Source organism: Pieris rapae, chromosome 19 (assembly GCF_905147795.1).
Source record: "Pieris rapae chromosome 19, ilPieRapa1.1, whole genome shotgun sequence".
Lineage (NCBI taxonomy): Eukaryota > Metazoa > Arthropoda > Insecta > Lepidoptera > Pieridae > Pieris > Pieris rapae.
The window spans coordinates 5,673,807-5,689,320 of NC_059527.1; the positions used below are offsets into that span (position 1 = coordinate 5,673,807).

Here is a 15,514-nt window from a genome sequence, read left to right on the forward strand (position 1 = left end):
AAATATTGACAGATATTGATGGATCACTAAAATCTAGATATTATTTAAATAAACTTCCTGCTGTGTTTACATACTTTAAAATTTAAATATATGCTTATATACTTTAAATATTGACGAGATCTTAAAGATTACGATAGTGACCGCATGAACCCTACTATCTATAGAAGTAAATAATTTAAAAAATTACAGTTGCATTTTCTTTGCATATTAAAAACCGGTATTTTTTAACAAATTCAAATGCAAAAATAATCTTATGTTATATGAAATCTTTTAAAGCAACAAATCGTTTCTAAGACAGATATAAACAAACATGGCACGAGGCACCGCATTAATTCATGCTTAGTGTTTAACTTGCCATGACGTGTTAAACTAAAAAAAATATATTGAATATTTCATTGAATATATTTTTTTTCGCCACGCGAATTTAGTCACGACAGCTATCATAATTCAAAATTTATTAAACTAATTAAAAATCTGAATTGAGTTGGAACAAGCACATTCATTAAAACAAAAATGCTTAGAAAGAAATTCTTAATACGTAATTTAAAGAATATAATTTTTGGACTACGCGTATCCATAAGGAAATTAATTCTATTAGAGTTACGGTTATACCTTTTCATATAATGTGAAAAAATTAAATAAAACGACCAAGAACTCTTAGTACAATTTATTATAAGCTTAAATCGTTATAACAACCACCATAGGCTAGGCCTATTTATCGTCCTCCTTTTCCTTAGATTCCTTAGACTTAGGTTTAGTGCTACGTTCACGGTCGCGTGAGCGGTCACGATCACGAGAGCGCTCACGTGGTCGCGGTGAACGTGACCTCGATTTGTGGCGGCGGGATCTCGATCGGGACCTTTCACGTCTGTAGGATCTGCAATTATGTCAGTGAAGCATTTAGTGATTATTGATTCTACGTTCGATAAAAAGTATAAATACATAATTGTATAAGGGACTACTTCTATATCTTTAAATAAGGTAGTGATTAGATATTAAATAATTAAACTCACTGGAAAATTTAAAGAGATTAAAAATATTATTATTTAAAATAAAATATACTATATACATAATTGTCAAACAGTTGAAGAAAAAAAAATGTAATTTATTATAAATATCGATCGAAACTCTTATAGTTCAATTCGTAAAACAAGTGGAATATATGTGTACGTATTTTATTTATTTATACTTAATTAATTTAAGAGAATGATGGAGAGAGATGTCTTACTTTTCACGAGACCTATCCGGTTTGATTGATCGCGATCTTTCCCGATGTTCTCTTTCGTCCTGCAAATAAATTAATAACAATTACAACTCTATATAGCAATGATGAAGTTGTCTCTTTTCTAAAGCTAAACAATTATGGCCCCTAAGATGTTGCTTTGGCCGGAGAAAGAAGTAGAAATCACTATGAATCTGATGAATCTTAAATGGCAGCCATCGCAACTATGGAATTGTGCGCGGGGTGTCTTTTGGTAAAACAAAACAGTTTTAGCGAAGTTGCCAAGCCATTCCTCATATCAAAATTGTATTTTTTTTTATAGAACAGAACAAAAAATTCGCCATTTTATCTGCTATAATTTGTTTTACGTAACAGTGACACGACGATGCGCCAAGACAAACTTTTGTGATCCTTTCGGTCTGTCACCGCGACCAAAGCTGTGACTGTCGTGAATTCGTGAATCGAAGTTCTTCACACCAACGCGTCACCACCGTAGAATACGAAAGAACATGAACCCTTTCTGTTACTCTTAAGTCTTGATCTACCAGCTCCATATTAAAAAATCTCAGCAGAGATATTTTATTACCCCGCGTACTTCAATTTTGTAATAACACAAATACGCAAACCAATGACACGTATTTTTTAAAAAAACAAAAGAATAAATAACAGGAAAACTAATTGCAAAACGTACCTCCTCTCTTCTATCTCTCTCGCGACGGTCCCTTTCTTCACGTTCCCGAATGCGATCACGGTCACGGTCGCGATCACGATCTCGATCTCTGTCACGATCACGATCACGTTCACGGTCATGAACGTGCATGGGCGGAGGCCTATATGGGGAAAAGGGGGCTCCCATCGGGTGCGGCGGAGCGCCCATATGCGGCGGAGCCATGGTGGGCGCAACTCCTATCGGAGGCACCATTGCCGGAGGAGCCATGGGACCAGGAGTTAGCTCCTTTATTTCAGTTGGCGCCCATCCAGTCTGTTCGGGTGCACCTGGAAATGTTAATGACATGATTTAATGCTTTTCAAATAAATATGTGGCTTGATTAATTATATGAAATTAATAAAATATTTTTTCTACTATTGTTTAACTTACAAATTACAATATTTATTTATTTATAAAAACAATTATCTCCTAAACACAACAATGTATAAGCAATATAAAAAAACTATATTTATTAAGTAAAATAAATTACTTATATTAAAAAAAAAATATGTAAAAAATATACACACAACTGTAGGCACTAACAATACGCATAACGGACTTAGTGCGGAATCGGAGTCTACCAACAAACTAATAATAATAATATAAAAACACAACAAAATAATAGAACTTTTGTAAGTTCACTGAACATATGTAATTGGATACCTAATGTAATATGGCGAATCATATGAACCCTTTTCAGTAGAAACTTCCTATCTGTGGGCACGTGAAGTAACGGTGATGGCAAAGTTGTACTGTCGAAGTATTGTCCTTGCTTTGTACTTGTTTGTAGCCCTCAAAACCACGAATAAATAAAGTTGGACACATGAGTGGGTAAAAACAGTACACAGCCCGGCAACGCACTCGTGAGCTCTCTGCCAGTGTCCATGGGCGGCTGTTTCACTTAGTATCAGGTGAGCCTCCTTCAAGTTTGCCCCATGTTCTATATTAAAAAAAAGAAATATGAGCCTCCAACATTTATTTTCTACCTGCTCAGTCCTTATACTTAATGTGATGGGAGGCCAAATCGCGGCATTACGCTCCATACTTCTGACCAGCGCATTATTAAACACTCACAGAGTAGTTATATTCGTAAAAACCTTTGACTCTCTCCGTTTAAAGCCATATTTTTTATAGCACTTTTGACAAATCTGTCTAGTGTTCACGATACATCAAGTTCAGTGTAAACACAACGCCAAGATCTTTTACTTGCGTCGCCCATTTGATTCTGATCCCAATGTGTAGTTGTATAGTACATATAGGCAAGTTAGAGCGGTTAAAACTCGTCAAGAAACACTTTGCAGCATTAAAACTCAGCATTTAGATGTAAAAACAAGAATCATAAATATATAAATATGTAATAATAAATGTAGTCTAGTGCTACAGTATACATAAAAAATATTTAAAGACCTCTTCACAAAAGACCTGTATCTCTTAGTTAATATAACTCTCTTCTAGTAGTATACCATGAATTCATGCATGAGAAACATCTTAATATTCTTGTCTTACGAGAGTGTAAAGATTGATAAGTATCCAAACCTGATAGTTCAAAGGCTATATTAAAATTATTATGTATTAAGAATATATATAGCGCAAAATCATCTACATCATAAGCACGGCCCACATACACACCATCACGTACACCCACACACCATTACACAACACAACCAATTTAGGTTTAATTAATTAAATTTAATCAGTTAATTGTATTAAATACCTTGTTTGTTTGTTCCCTTTTTTTAAATCTTTTTATTACAATGTATCATGTATTCCGTTTGTGGCTATGTTCTTGGTGTATTTGTTTGTTATTATATGTATTTTGTGTTAGCTGTAGGAGTACTATATAAATAAATAAATAAATAAATAAATAAAATATGTGAAACATACCCCACACTGGCTCCTGATAGTTATGAGGCGGATAAAAGTGTTCTGGCGGTTGGAAGTAATCCGTGGGTGGAGCTCCTGTGCCTCGACCGTACTCACGACGCTCGGCAGTCATCACCTGCGTCAAATGTATCATGTTAATAATAATAAAAACATATTATTCTTAAGACTATAAAAGACGATATAAGTTTGGAGATTCTCAGAAAAATCAAAATATTTTATGATTAAATAAGCATTAAAAAGATTATTATTATTATTATTATTAATCTAAATAATAGTTAGGTTTAATGAAATACTAAATAATAGTTATGTATGTCGTACTCATTAAGATACAGAATTCAATAAACATATATTAAAAAATAATATCTTACCATTGTTGACTTAAAACTGAGATTGTAATGTGGCATATTAAAGATGACGAAAACTGGTGTAATTTATTGAAAAGTTTATATGTTTAAAAAAAATGATTATGTAGGTACTTGGAAAAAAGTTTGATCATCCAAATTTTTATAAATACAATACTAGTATATAAATGTTAATAAATGTTTCAAACCTGAATTGTATTTTCTCTAGATTGATAATTATTCTGCATTGGAGGTGGGCCATCATCGTGTCTTACTGGACCTGGTAGTAAAATAAAACTAAGATAAATCAAAAATTGTAACCTTAGATTAGAACAAGTTAATTTTTAAATGCATATTCCATTTCCATATCTGATCATAAAATAACCTACGATATGCTAATTCTATTATTAAAAGCATGCAAATTTATTTAAATAATAATTTTTAATAAGTAAACACCTGTGGGTCTCCTCATTTCAGGTGCAGTGGGTCCAACATGCAAGCCCACACCAGCTTCATTGACCCGCATTCGCCTCTGACGCTCACAATAAGCACTCCATGTAACCTCATTGAAACCATAATTGAAATAATCTGTAATTAATGTTTCGACCATTACTGACTGCAAATCTTAGACTGATGTCAGTTTAATGTGAGTTATCTGTTTCTACTATGCCCTATGCAAATTCAATATTTATTCTTTAATGATATTCATATGATTAGATATTGTTATGTATCCCATACTATGAGATATATTATAAACCCATGATCACTTACTTGAGCGCTTGAAATGATAATGAGGTTCACCATTTCAAACTCTCAATATTTAAAAGATTTGGGATAGGGACTACTACCATGTATTAAGTTTTTACCCTTCTATAAACATAATACATGATAGTTGAGAAAAATGTCCATTATAACATACATTAAATAAACCACATATAGAGCCTGCAGTTTTTTGCACTCTTATTTTTAAAAGAAATTTTTTGTGAGAAAATTTAAGCATTATCTGTTTCTAGTTATAACAATAGTTTTGATAATAGGGTTACCTGAGATATCAGCACCAGGTTTGTTCCATGGTTTATCTTCAATAGTGTCAATGTTAAACTCAAGTGCTGGCACTCCATTGATGCTACCAGGACCCTCAAGGTCTTCAAGATTGACTTTGCCTCCAGCTGTGGGGCCTGGTCGTGTTTTCTCACCACCTGATGCTACTAATCCAACTCCTCGCTGAAATTATTTAAAGTTTTTTCCTCATCTCACAACTAAATAAAATTTATCTACATATATTACGAGTTAAAAATATTGTTTGTTTGCCTAATTGGTTATTTAGAGGTAGATAACTTAGTTACTGAAACTTTAAAAGAATAAGCTGATTTTAGCTGGAGTCATCATCCGAAAAATTTACCGATTTTAAAAAGAATTGTTATTGATTTTAAAAGAAAAAATACCTTTATATTTAAGCTAGCATACGCCTGAGGACCAGACTTAATCTCTCCAATGGTAACTTTAACATCGTCACTATCATCAGAGTCAGAATCTCCATTGTCTTGACTATCGGCATCTCCATTTGTCTCGCCACCTTCCTCACGTTCCACTTCACCAAAATGCTCATCATTAAAATGTGAATCATCATTACCTTCTTCTTCTGGTTCTTTATCTTCTTGCTCCTACAAATAAATTATTATATTTTATATCAATACACTAGTAAATAAAGATGCATTTTAAACTTAGGTTATAAAAAATCAAAACATACCCCAGTTTCACCTATAGAAGTTGTTTGTTGTTTAGCACTTTCAGGAGCTTTTTGTTGCCCTTCGGCATCTTCATTTTGGTCAGTGTTAGAATCACCGTACAACCACGAATCATCATTTTCATCATTATTTGTTGTTTCAACAGCAGCGTCTGCCATCTTAAAACGAACACAGAATACAATGTAATATATGTACATACATTATGCGACAAAAAAGTCACAGTCACACTATAGAGGCACAGATAACAAACAATAAGAACAGTGTATACCGCTATAAGTCTTTATTTTAAAATAAATGTTTTTTTCAAACTTAAATAAATCCAGTGATGGGTGTGTAGGTGTTGGTGTAATACATTCTAACTACAATATTGTCCAAAAAACTAAACTCCCTCCTGAATCCTCCGTGTTCACTGGCGAATGTATTGGCCTATTCAAAGCTATAGAATACATCCTTCTACTGAAACTTCAAAAAACTGTAATTTTTACAGATTCACTTAGTTCTTTAAATGCCCTGGCCCGGTTCCCATTTGGATCACATTATCAATTCCCTGTCATTTCCGAAATTAGAAACTTACTATTGAAATGTTTGAAAGAAAACTATTCCGTATCGTTTGCATGGATTCCTGGTCACTGTGGAATATCTGGAAACGAAAAAGCCGACCGTATTGCCAATGAGGCAGTGGATAGTGGAGATGTGGATATTTTTGGAAACTATGCGCATGACTTGATGGCTCTTTCTGGGATTTATCTCCGGAATTCCTGGACTGAATCCTGGAATCAAGATCGTTCAAAAGGTCGCCATTATCGTGCTATTCAACCTTCTATACCCATTAAGCCCTGGTTTTGGAGACTGAGATTCGGTAAAAGAGTTACAACAATACTGTCTCGTATGCGTCTGGGACACGTCTGCACCCCAGCTCACCTTGCTAAGTTTAATATTATTGACAACCCTACGTGCGAATGTGGATATGCTGAAGCTGATTTGAATCACATCATTTTTGTTTGTTCTCGGCGCGAACGGTCGGCTCTTATCGACGGTCTCATTTCCCTTCAAATTCCTTTCCCTTCATCCATATCCTGTTTACTTTCAACAATGGACCCACATATATATAAACTTTTAGCAGCTTTTATCTTAAGTAATGATATAAAAATTTAGATCCTATGAATGTGTATATATGTAAATATCTTTTCTTACACTCCTTTTATATCTATCTCTATAAGAATTGATCTTTTATTTTATAGATTATTTTCCTTTCCTTAATTCCGTTTCATCCGATACATTTATTTTTTTACCCGTTTCCCTGTTTTGACCCTGGGCCACAATGCACAAACCGTGCGGGCCATAATAAAAAAAAAAACTTAAATAAAACTTTTTTATATAGGTCTTCCTGAATCACATGCCATAAAACTAAAATAAAAAAATCAGATTTTCATATGCGAATGTTAAGAAAGTATACCCATTAAATCTAAGTACGAGAATTTTTGTTTTTAATGTTTATCGTAAAATAAAGGTGTGAATCAAACTCAATCTCTGATTTTAAAGTGCTTAGTAGACTTGATCTTTTATATTTTCTTCGGTACATAATTGCAACTTTGTAGGGGTTTCCAGTACTACTATCCGGCAAATCGTAGTTGAGGTGCACATCGAATGATAGTGTTTTTTAACACATTATTTGATAATATGAAAAATAAAGTGTTTCTTTTTTATAGAACAGAAAGTAAACGGGCAGGAGGCTCACCTGATGTTAAGTGAAACCGCCGCCCATATACACTCTCAATGCCAGAGGGCTCGCGAGTGCGTTGCTGGCCTTGAGAGTAATTCGTTTAAAGATGGCACAAAATGAAGAAAAAATAATAGGAGGGTAAAATAACTTGTAATTTTTAATAAAAAGGTCACGTTCGGTCAGTCGAATGAACGATGACGTACATCCTTGTAATGTCTTTTTGATCAAATTTTACTGTGCAGTAGGAGAGTTCTAGATGAAAAATAAGATCATAAACGAACAGAAATATGTATGTGTAATTAAACAACAGTAATTAACAGAATAAAGCTTGACATGTGTTTACATTGCCAAGTGAAAAAAAAAATTTCTTGAAATTATAAAGGTTTAAATTGAATTTTTAACGCATTTAACAATTTGTATATTTAATAATAAAATATAATCTTATTTTACAGGGTTACTTCACTTTTTAAAGAACTTTATATAGTACAAATAATAATATCCAGCTTTATATAGCATAATTATATTGCAATTACACTTTTCTAATTTATAACATGAAATAAATAATAATATAAATAATCGCAAAACTTTAAAGCTATTTATAAAATGATTTAATCCAATCCATTTCGTCTCCTGGGAAACAATTTTTGTTCAACTTGCTCAACTTTTTGAGCAACATTAGCCAGTTGCTCAGATGCATTTGAAGCTGCAGCACCACATGTTTCTGCTAATTCATGAACTCCTTGAGATACCTAAATAAAGAGTATAAAACTTAAATTCTAATTTGTTTGTGTAACACTTAATTACAGAATTAAATTTGGAGGAAATACATATATTTTTTTTTAATAGGGAGTAAAAAAAATGCATCATTTAAAAGTCATCTGTCTCTTTTGAGTTACAGTTATAGCAGAAACAATTAGGTAGAAAAGAATGAGATTAGATTAATTTAATTTTGTACTTCACTAATTTCAAAATTGCACTTGCTAAAAGTAAACTACATAACTTAACAACAATACAAAATAAAAATGTAAAACAGAAAAAGTTTACATACAACATCAGCTTCAGCTTTGACTTCTGCTGCTGCAATGTGCATGTTGTTGACCGCTTCTTGAATTTGTGGGACTTGCTGTAGAGCTTCAGATTCCAATACCGGAGCAGCCTTCAAACAAGAGATTAATAATATGAATACTTAATAATAATAATGTCTTCATCTTCTTCGGTGGGGCGGAGGGCGTCCACAGCGAGTCTCCTTCGCGTTCGGTCTTGCGCCTCGTGTTTCACCTCGCTCCAAGTCTTACCAGCCCTCTTTGCCTTGTCCGCTACTGTACGGAGCCAGGTTTTGCTTGGGACGGCCATGCCTTTGCTTTCCTTGCGGGTTCCAATCAAGCGCCAGCTTGGGAATATGATTGGAATCCCTTAGAAGTGTATGGCCTATCCAATTCCACCTGCGTCTTGATCTGCTGACTGATCAGGGTTTCTCAGCAGCGCTCCCAAAGTTGCTTGATGGAGATTTTTTCAGGCCAGTAGATATCCTAGAATATCCTAGACCACAATAAACTATTGTGGCCTAGGATAATAAAATGACAGAAGAACATATGCAGCTGCACAGTTACTTATTTTATCAACTTTATTATTCAATTGTAGTTGTTATTGAGAGTGGGAGTAATGCTATGTGACACCAAAAATATTAGTGTGTTATGGTATGGAAGGCCAGCTAAACCAACCAAAGCCTAAAGCTTGGTAATTGGAGAGCTTTAGGGAGTTTCTCATTAAATGAAGGGATATTACAGGGAGTTTACAGATTATTTTTGTTAATTTTACACATTCACTTTAGAGAATATTTCATATCAGGTGAAGAGGAACAGTTGCTGCTTTTCGTCTAATTTACAACCAGATTAAGTCATTGACTCACTGGCCTGGATACACCAATGACTAAGGTCAAGTACAGTACTTTAAGTAATTAGATAAGATTAAAAAAAAAAATACTTGCCTGCTTACATCTATGCATACAGTGACAATGATGTTTAATGACTGGCTCTGCAGCGACTACCTCATGCATGTTCATATTGTTTTGTTGCATCTGGAATATAAGTACATTTTTTTAATAATAAGTGCAGATGAAATAAGAAATCGAAGAGATGGATAACTTACGTTTTCAACGAAATTAGGGTCAGTATAGTTGTTTAGTTCATTGGCCATGTTTTTAGCTTCAGACAACTTCTCGTGGCCGGCAGTAGCATTATTTATTGCTTGAGCGGTATTTAACAAATTTGCAGTAACTGTATCACCTTGATGTTGGCCCTCCAGTAACGAATTTGGAGCCAAGCCCAGTTTAGCTTCCAACTGCTCTATTCTATTTTGTAAAACTGCAATGGGATCCATTATAATTTCAATAAATTATTATTTGTAAAAGTTTTCAACAAAGTAAAAATGACGTTGTGTAAAAACAAAAGAAATTCAAACGTAGATTTGTTTTCAAATTTAGAACTTATAAGCAAATGAAGTTTTATGTCTAAACAATTATGAGTAATTACATTAATACCTAAGACAAATATCAATATAGGTAAAGCTAAGGATTATAATTTTTTTTTTTTTTTTCCCCTTTCTTGGCCTGCACGGTTTGTGCGTCAGCCATGTACAAAAGTTAGGAAGTGCATTATTAGGTTTATTGGATAGGAAATTAGTACGGAATTTGGAAAAGGATCAGATAATTTTTTTTATAAGTACGTATATACATAAAACATAGGTTATAATTTTATATTGTTATGAAAAATGAAACTAGCTAAAATTTTATATACATCAATATTTATATTAGATAAAAGGACAGAAATAGAAGTAGGAAAAGGAATATTTATGGATAAAAGCGAGGATATAAAAGCGGAACGGTCATGTCTATTACAGGCAAAAAATATATGGTTAAAATCCCCAACGTCATTGCCACACTCACATGTGTCGTCAGGCAAAAGGTTAAGCCTTGCCAAATGCAAGGGTATGCACGCATGGCCCAGCCTCATACGTATAAGGGTCGAAGTAATATCTTTACCAAGCGTCAAAGTAGAAAACCATGGTTTAGGAGGTATATCCCCCTGAATCATGTTGTAATACCGTCCTTTCGTCTGACTTGAAGAACGCCAAATGTTTATCCAAGATTTTATTAACTGGGATTTAGGAAGGAGAGTTAAATCACAAGAAAAATTTTTGTATGGAACCAGGTCTCCGTCATTGACCGCAGCTTTGGCAAGCCTATCAGCCTTGGTATTGCCAAAGATACCTGAGTGACCCGGAATCCAAGCAAAAGATACAGTGTACTTTTTGATGAAGCATTGATATAATAAATCGCGACATGCAATAATTACTGGGTGATTATTTATATTACGGCTAAAAGGAAATCTTTTCAACGCTTGGAGGACACTTTTAGCGTCAGTTAAAATTATTGACTTTTTAAGCTTCATTATTAAAATGTACTCCAGAGACCTCAGCAGACCAAAGCATTCTCCAGTAAATACTGAAGTCTCTGGAGGTAATTTTATTTTCTGTACAATGTCAAACTGTTGATGGAAAACGCCAATTCCCACACACTCCTCGGGACCGGGTTTGGAAGCATCACAAAAAATTAAATGGTAATGTTTCCATTGGCTGTCACTGTCAATAATATCAGTAAATTTGGCATTTGCAGAAAGATCTTGTTTACTTATACCGAAGTCAAACAAAATAGTAGGATCTAATGTTAATGCATCATAGTTAACACAAAATATAGGAAGGAATTGTGATCTGTGTGTTGGAGCTTGAAGAGCTAAGTATTTTTGGAGACTAATAATAAGGCATGGCGGCGATTTATGAGCCCAGTACGGGTAATTCATACATTCCAACAGAGATAAGGATTATAATTTAAGAATAAAGAGTAGGCAGTTAAAATTGTCAATGTCACACCAGACTGTCAACTAGACACAAGTATCAACTATCAATTACAGCTGAGAGGTGTACTATAGATGATTCATAAAAAAAAACATAATTTGAAATTTTGAAATCCCATTGATATTTTAAAAATATAAAATATTTGGAGTAATTGGGAATTATGGATGAAGAGTTAGGAGAACTAACAGAAAATGACTTTATAATAGCTCCAGTAAAATACGAATGTAAGTTTCCTCTTACAGTTATCAGTTATATATATTTTGCATTTTCTATTACCATATATTTAGATATTTTTTAGTTAATAAGTTGTACGAAGGTAAACGTTTATTTGTTTGTTTGTTTCAGATTTAGATCACACAGCTGATGTTCAGTGAGTTTTTAACTTGTAATGTATATTATTTTTTCCTTATCAGTCTATCTAGTATCTACTGTCATCTGGCAACGCAACGCCTTTTCAAAGGGTTAGAAGTAGTTTGATTTGCCTATCTTTAATCAAAATATATAGATATGCCTGAAAATCATGGATGGAGATAATATTGAAATAATATTTTTACTTATGAAATTTATTACATGGAATTTATAATATAGTGAAATTATTAAGTCGAAATACTTAAACCTTAATATTTCATTCTGTATAAAATTTCAGGTTACACGCCTGGGGTGACACCCTGACTGAAGCTTTTGAACAATGTGGTATGGCAATGTTTGGATACATGACAGAACTTCCCTATGTTCAAATAAAACAAGTGCACACAATAGAAGCATCGGCAGATGACATGATGGGGCTCTTATATCACTTTCTTGATGAGTTATTATTTTTATTTTCTGCTGAACCATATTTAATATGTAAAAAGTTAAAAATTATAGAGTTTAATACAGAAGAGTTCAGAATAGTTTGTAAATGTTATGGTGAAGAGTTTGAGATTGGAAAACATCCTCAAGGATCTGAAGTTAAGGCAATAACTTATTCAGCAATGCAAATAATTGAAGAACCAAAAGACAATAAGTTTGAGGTATTTGTGATCATTGATATTTGAGAAATTATTATAAATTTCATAATATTTTTAATTTTTATTTATTATTCTACTTGATCTACCCATATTTTTTAAGTTTGTAAGTGTCATAATTGTAATACATTTTTTAATAATGAAAAAATTGTCTTGTTTAAAACCACTCATCAGAACAATATTACAGTGGATTTCATTTATTACGACCTTTGTTGGTTAGATAAACAATGTTAAATATAGCATTCTTTAGTATAAAATTCATGAGGCTGTAGCTACTTTATATGAAACACTGAGTTTGGGTGTAGAGACTGTTCCTAGAAATCAGATTTTGCAACTGGAGTCAGCCACCAAAGCCACAAAGCTGTATTTCTTTCACAAACATTTCTTACCTTTCATTTATAGATAGATATAGGTACGTAAAGCGTTTACGTTACGGAGTTAAATTTATGGGACAGTTTCAAGGTGATATTCTGGGTAGCAACAGGGTAAACTTTTGAGTAAGTATGGCTACTACGTTTACTGTTAAAGAAAAGGTGGAAATCTTATCACCAAATCAACTGAAAAACGAGGAAAAAAATGCTGATTTGTGCAAAGTTTACAAAGTTTCCCATTCAACAATATCTTCGACGTGGAAAATGATAGCAGAATGGTTTGTATCAAAATTCTTAAAAATTAAGAAAAACCGCAAGCTGACGCATCATGACGTCGAAAATACCCTTCTAATGGTTCAAAGCCCAAAGAAGCCGAAACATACCTTTGAGTGGTCTGTTGCAGCTGCTACAAGGATGGGTAAATCATTTTGCCCCAGACTATTTGAAAAAATGGATTTGTGTGTTCGGAAACCTGGAAATATCGATTTCGTCAACGACCGGATATTGCATCACACTCAAGATGAGGAAAATTAGGAGGAAGAAGATTGCAAAGAAGGGGAGATTTCTACAACTGTGGATGTGTTACGTGTTATTACAAAGCTTAAAAGATATTGATTATATGACGATGGAAAGGATATTATAGATATTAAAGTAATGAATATACCCTACAGTGTACACTAACACAGAAAATAAATTGAAACAAAAAATTTACACAATTTTTTAAATGTACGAGTTTATTTTGTATTTTTTGTAATGTTTTCAATAATAAATTAATATCTATACAAATGTACGTGTCTTTATAAAACTTTGCCTGTAACGACTTCCAGATATCACGGCGAAAGTAGAGAGGTCCCTTCATTGACGTTATACAGGAAATCCACTGACCGTTTATGTTTTCATCTCAAGGAAATTGTGAAAAAATTTAAATAAACATAATTATGCCTGCGTTGCGCAATAATTATGTTTAATAATTATTGGTTACAAACAGCTATCAACATTATGTTTAAAGTAACTCGGGCAAATAGGAACTTCAGCAAAATCTGCTTTTCATTATTTTTTTTAGTAATTATAATTGATTCATTGCATATGGCATACAGTGACAATTATAAGAAAAAAAAAATTTAACCAGTTCAAATTTAATGACGTGGAATAAGTGATATCTTATGTGCCATAATAAACGTATTTTATTTTTACTAGCTCAAGATTACGGAACTAATTTTGTTGAAATTGGAAGTTGGAATATTCCCTAACTTGAAGTATGCATTGGTGAAAAGAAGTTCCACAAGGTGCCAGGCAATCTCACCGAATCCTGGATTTAATCATACTATTCCTCTGAATAGTATGATTAAATCCTTGGTCTCTACCAAGCTGGATTCGACAGTTTGGGTGTTACAAAACGGGTCCGACTTCGAACTTAAAATAAATAAATATATTTTTGAAGTTAAGTTTTTATTCCTCCTTTTTTCACTTTGTATATTTTTACAGTCAATTAATAACGTAGTTATTAGGACACAATTGACGTTATTTTCTTATGATTTTCTGAACACTCTCAAGGCTTAAAAAAACATGAATTACACCTACGTCCGAGGTGTCTACAGAGAGGTCTTTAAAATCGCATGGATTTTCCTCTGGCCGTTTTTGCTTAATTTAAAAGATATACAAAACGAATTTAATGTCGTTGTATCCGATGTATATGCCGCAGACAACTAGGTTAATAAGCCGTTCAATCAACAGCTTAGCTTTTTAACTAAACAGCGCCGTTTAGCTAACGTTCTGAAAGATATTCAGCCGTAGTGTTTGTAACAATAGTCAACCAGTTTGTTGGTTGTTAAATTTTTATTATTTAGGCTATTCGTAAGATGATCACTCTAGATCATGTGGCAGAAATAAAAGAGATGAAACATCTGATATAAAAAATTATTTCTTAAAATACTACCACCATCACCATACTACTCTTCCATTGTATTTGTTATTTTTTATAAGTAACTTTAAATTAACAGACAACTTAAGTCAGTAAATGAAAACCTAACCAGTTCTTGTAAATTTCAAAAATTCAAAATGAGACAAAGTTGCTTTCTGTTTGTGTGCGAGCTTTCTAGGCTTATAACATTAAAATAACTGTAGATCCTTTATGTAATGTAACTAAAATTTCAATTATTCTTGGCTGTAGAATATCTACATATGTGTTATACAACCATTGTTTGTAATTTCTCCTTCAGAAATGATAAAACTGAAATCAATGTTAAATGATTCTCTTAAAGAAATTAAGTGGCAACACCTATTTATAAAATAATATGGCCGTGCCAATGGACTTTGTATCCGGCTAATAAATATTATTAAAAAAATATTATAATAATATAGCCACACCAAAGAAGTAACAACATTAAGAATAGTGTATTGTTCACAATTATTGAGTTTCTAAAAAAATGCTTGTTTAAAAACATTTATACATTAACTTATACTTATGCTATAAAATAGTAAATACAAGGTATTGATTAAATTATTTTTTTAATATTTTATTTTAATTTAAATTCATAAACCATGGTTTTATTAGGGAATTCGGCACTGCAAATTTAATCTCGTACATAGAAAAAAAG

At 32.9% G+C, this 15,514-nt stretch overlaps 3 protein-coding genes across 3 annotated transcripts; 1 reads left to right on the plus strand and 2 right to left on the minus strand.

Moving 5' to 3' along the window:
* Positions 1-652: 652 nt before the first annotated feature.
* LOC110995288 (pre-mRNA 3'-end-processing factor FIP1) lies at positions 653-6,091 on the minus strand. The gene is made up of 9 exons (XM_022262374.2): positions 5,907-6,091; positions 5,602-5,820; positions 5,200-5,380; positions 4,613-4,744; positions 4,366-4,436; positions 3,816-3,930; positions 1,914-2,218; positions 1,229-1,287; positions 653-877 (listed from the first exon to the last, which is right to left on the minus strand). The coding sequence occupies exons 1-9, from the start codon at positions 6,060-6,062 to the stop codon at positions 712-714; spliced, it is 1,404 nt and encodes a 467-aa protein (XP_022118066.2). The 5' UTR covers positions 6,063-6,091; the 3' UTR covers positions 653-711.
* Positions 6,092-7,761: 1,670 nt separating this feature from the next.
* On the minus strand, positions 7,762-10,154 carry LOC110995282. Its single transcript, XM_022262366.2, has 4 exons — positions 9,776-10,154; positions 9,615-9,704; positions 8,676-8,783; positions 7,762-8,376 (listed from the first exon to the last, which is right to left on the minus strand). The coding sequence occupies exons 1-4, from the start codon at positions 10,004-10,006 to the stop codon at positions 8,236-8,238; spliced, it is 570 nt and encodes a 189-aa protein (XP_022118058.1). The 5' UTR covers positions 10,007-10,154; the 3' UTR covers positions 7,762-8,235.
* Positions 10,155-11,574: 1,420 nt separating this feature from the next.
* LOC110995283 (protein archease-like) lies at positions 11,575-12,600 on the plus strand. The gene is made up of 3 exons (XM_022262367.2): positions 11,575-11,763; positions 11,885-11,909; positions 12,186-12,600. Exons 1-3 carry the CDS (start codon positions 11,700-11,702, stop codon positions 12,574-12,576), a joined length of 480 nt encoding a protein of 159 aa, XP_022118059.2. The 5' UTR covers positions 11,575-11,699; the 3' UTR covers positions 12,577-12,600.
* The last annotated feature ends 2,914 nt before the right edge of the window (positions 12,601-15,514 follow it).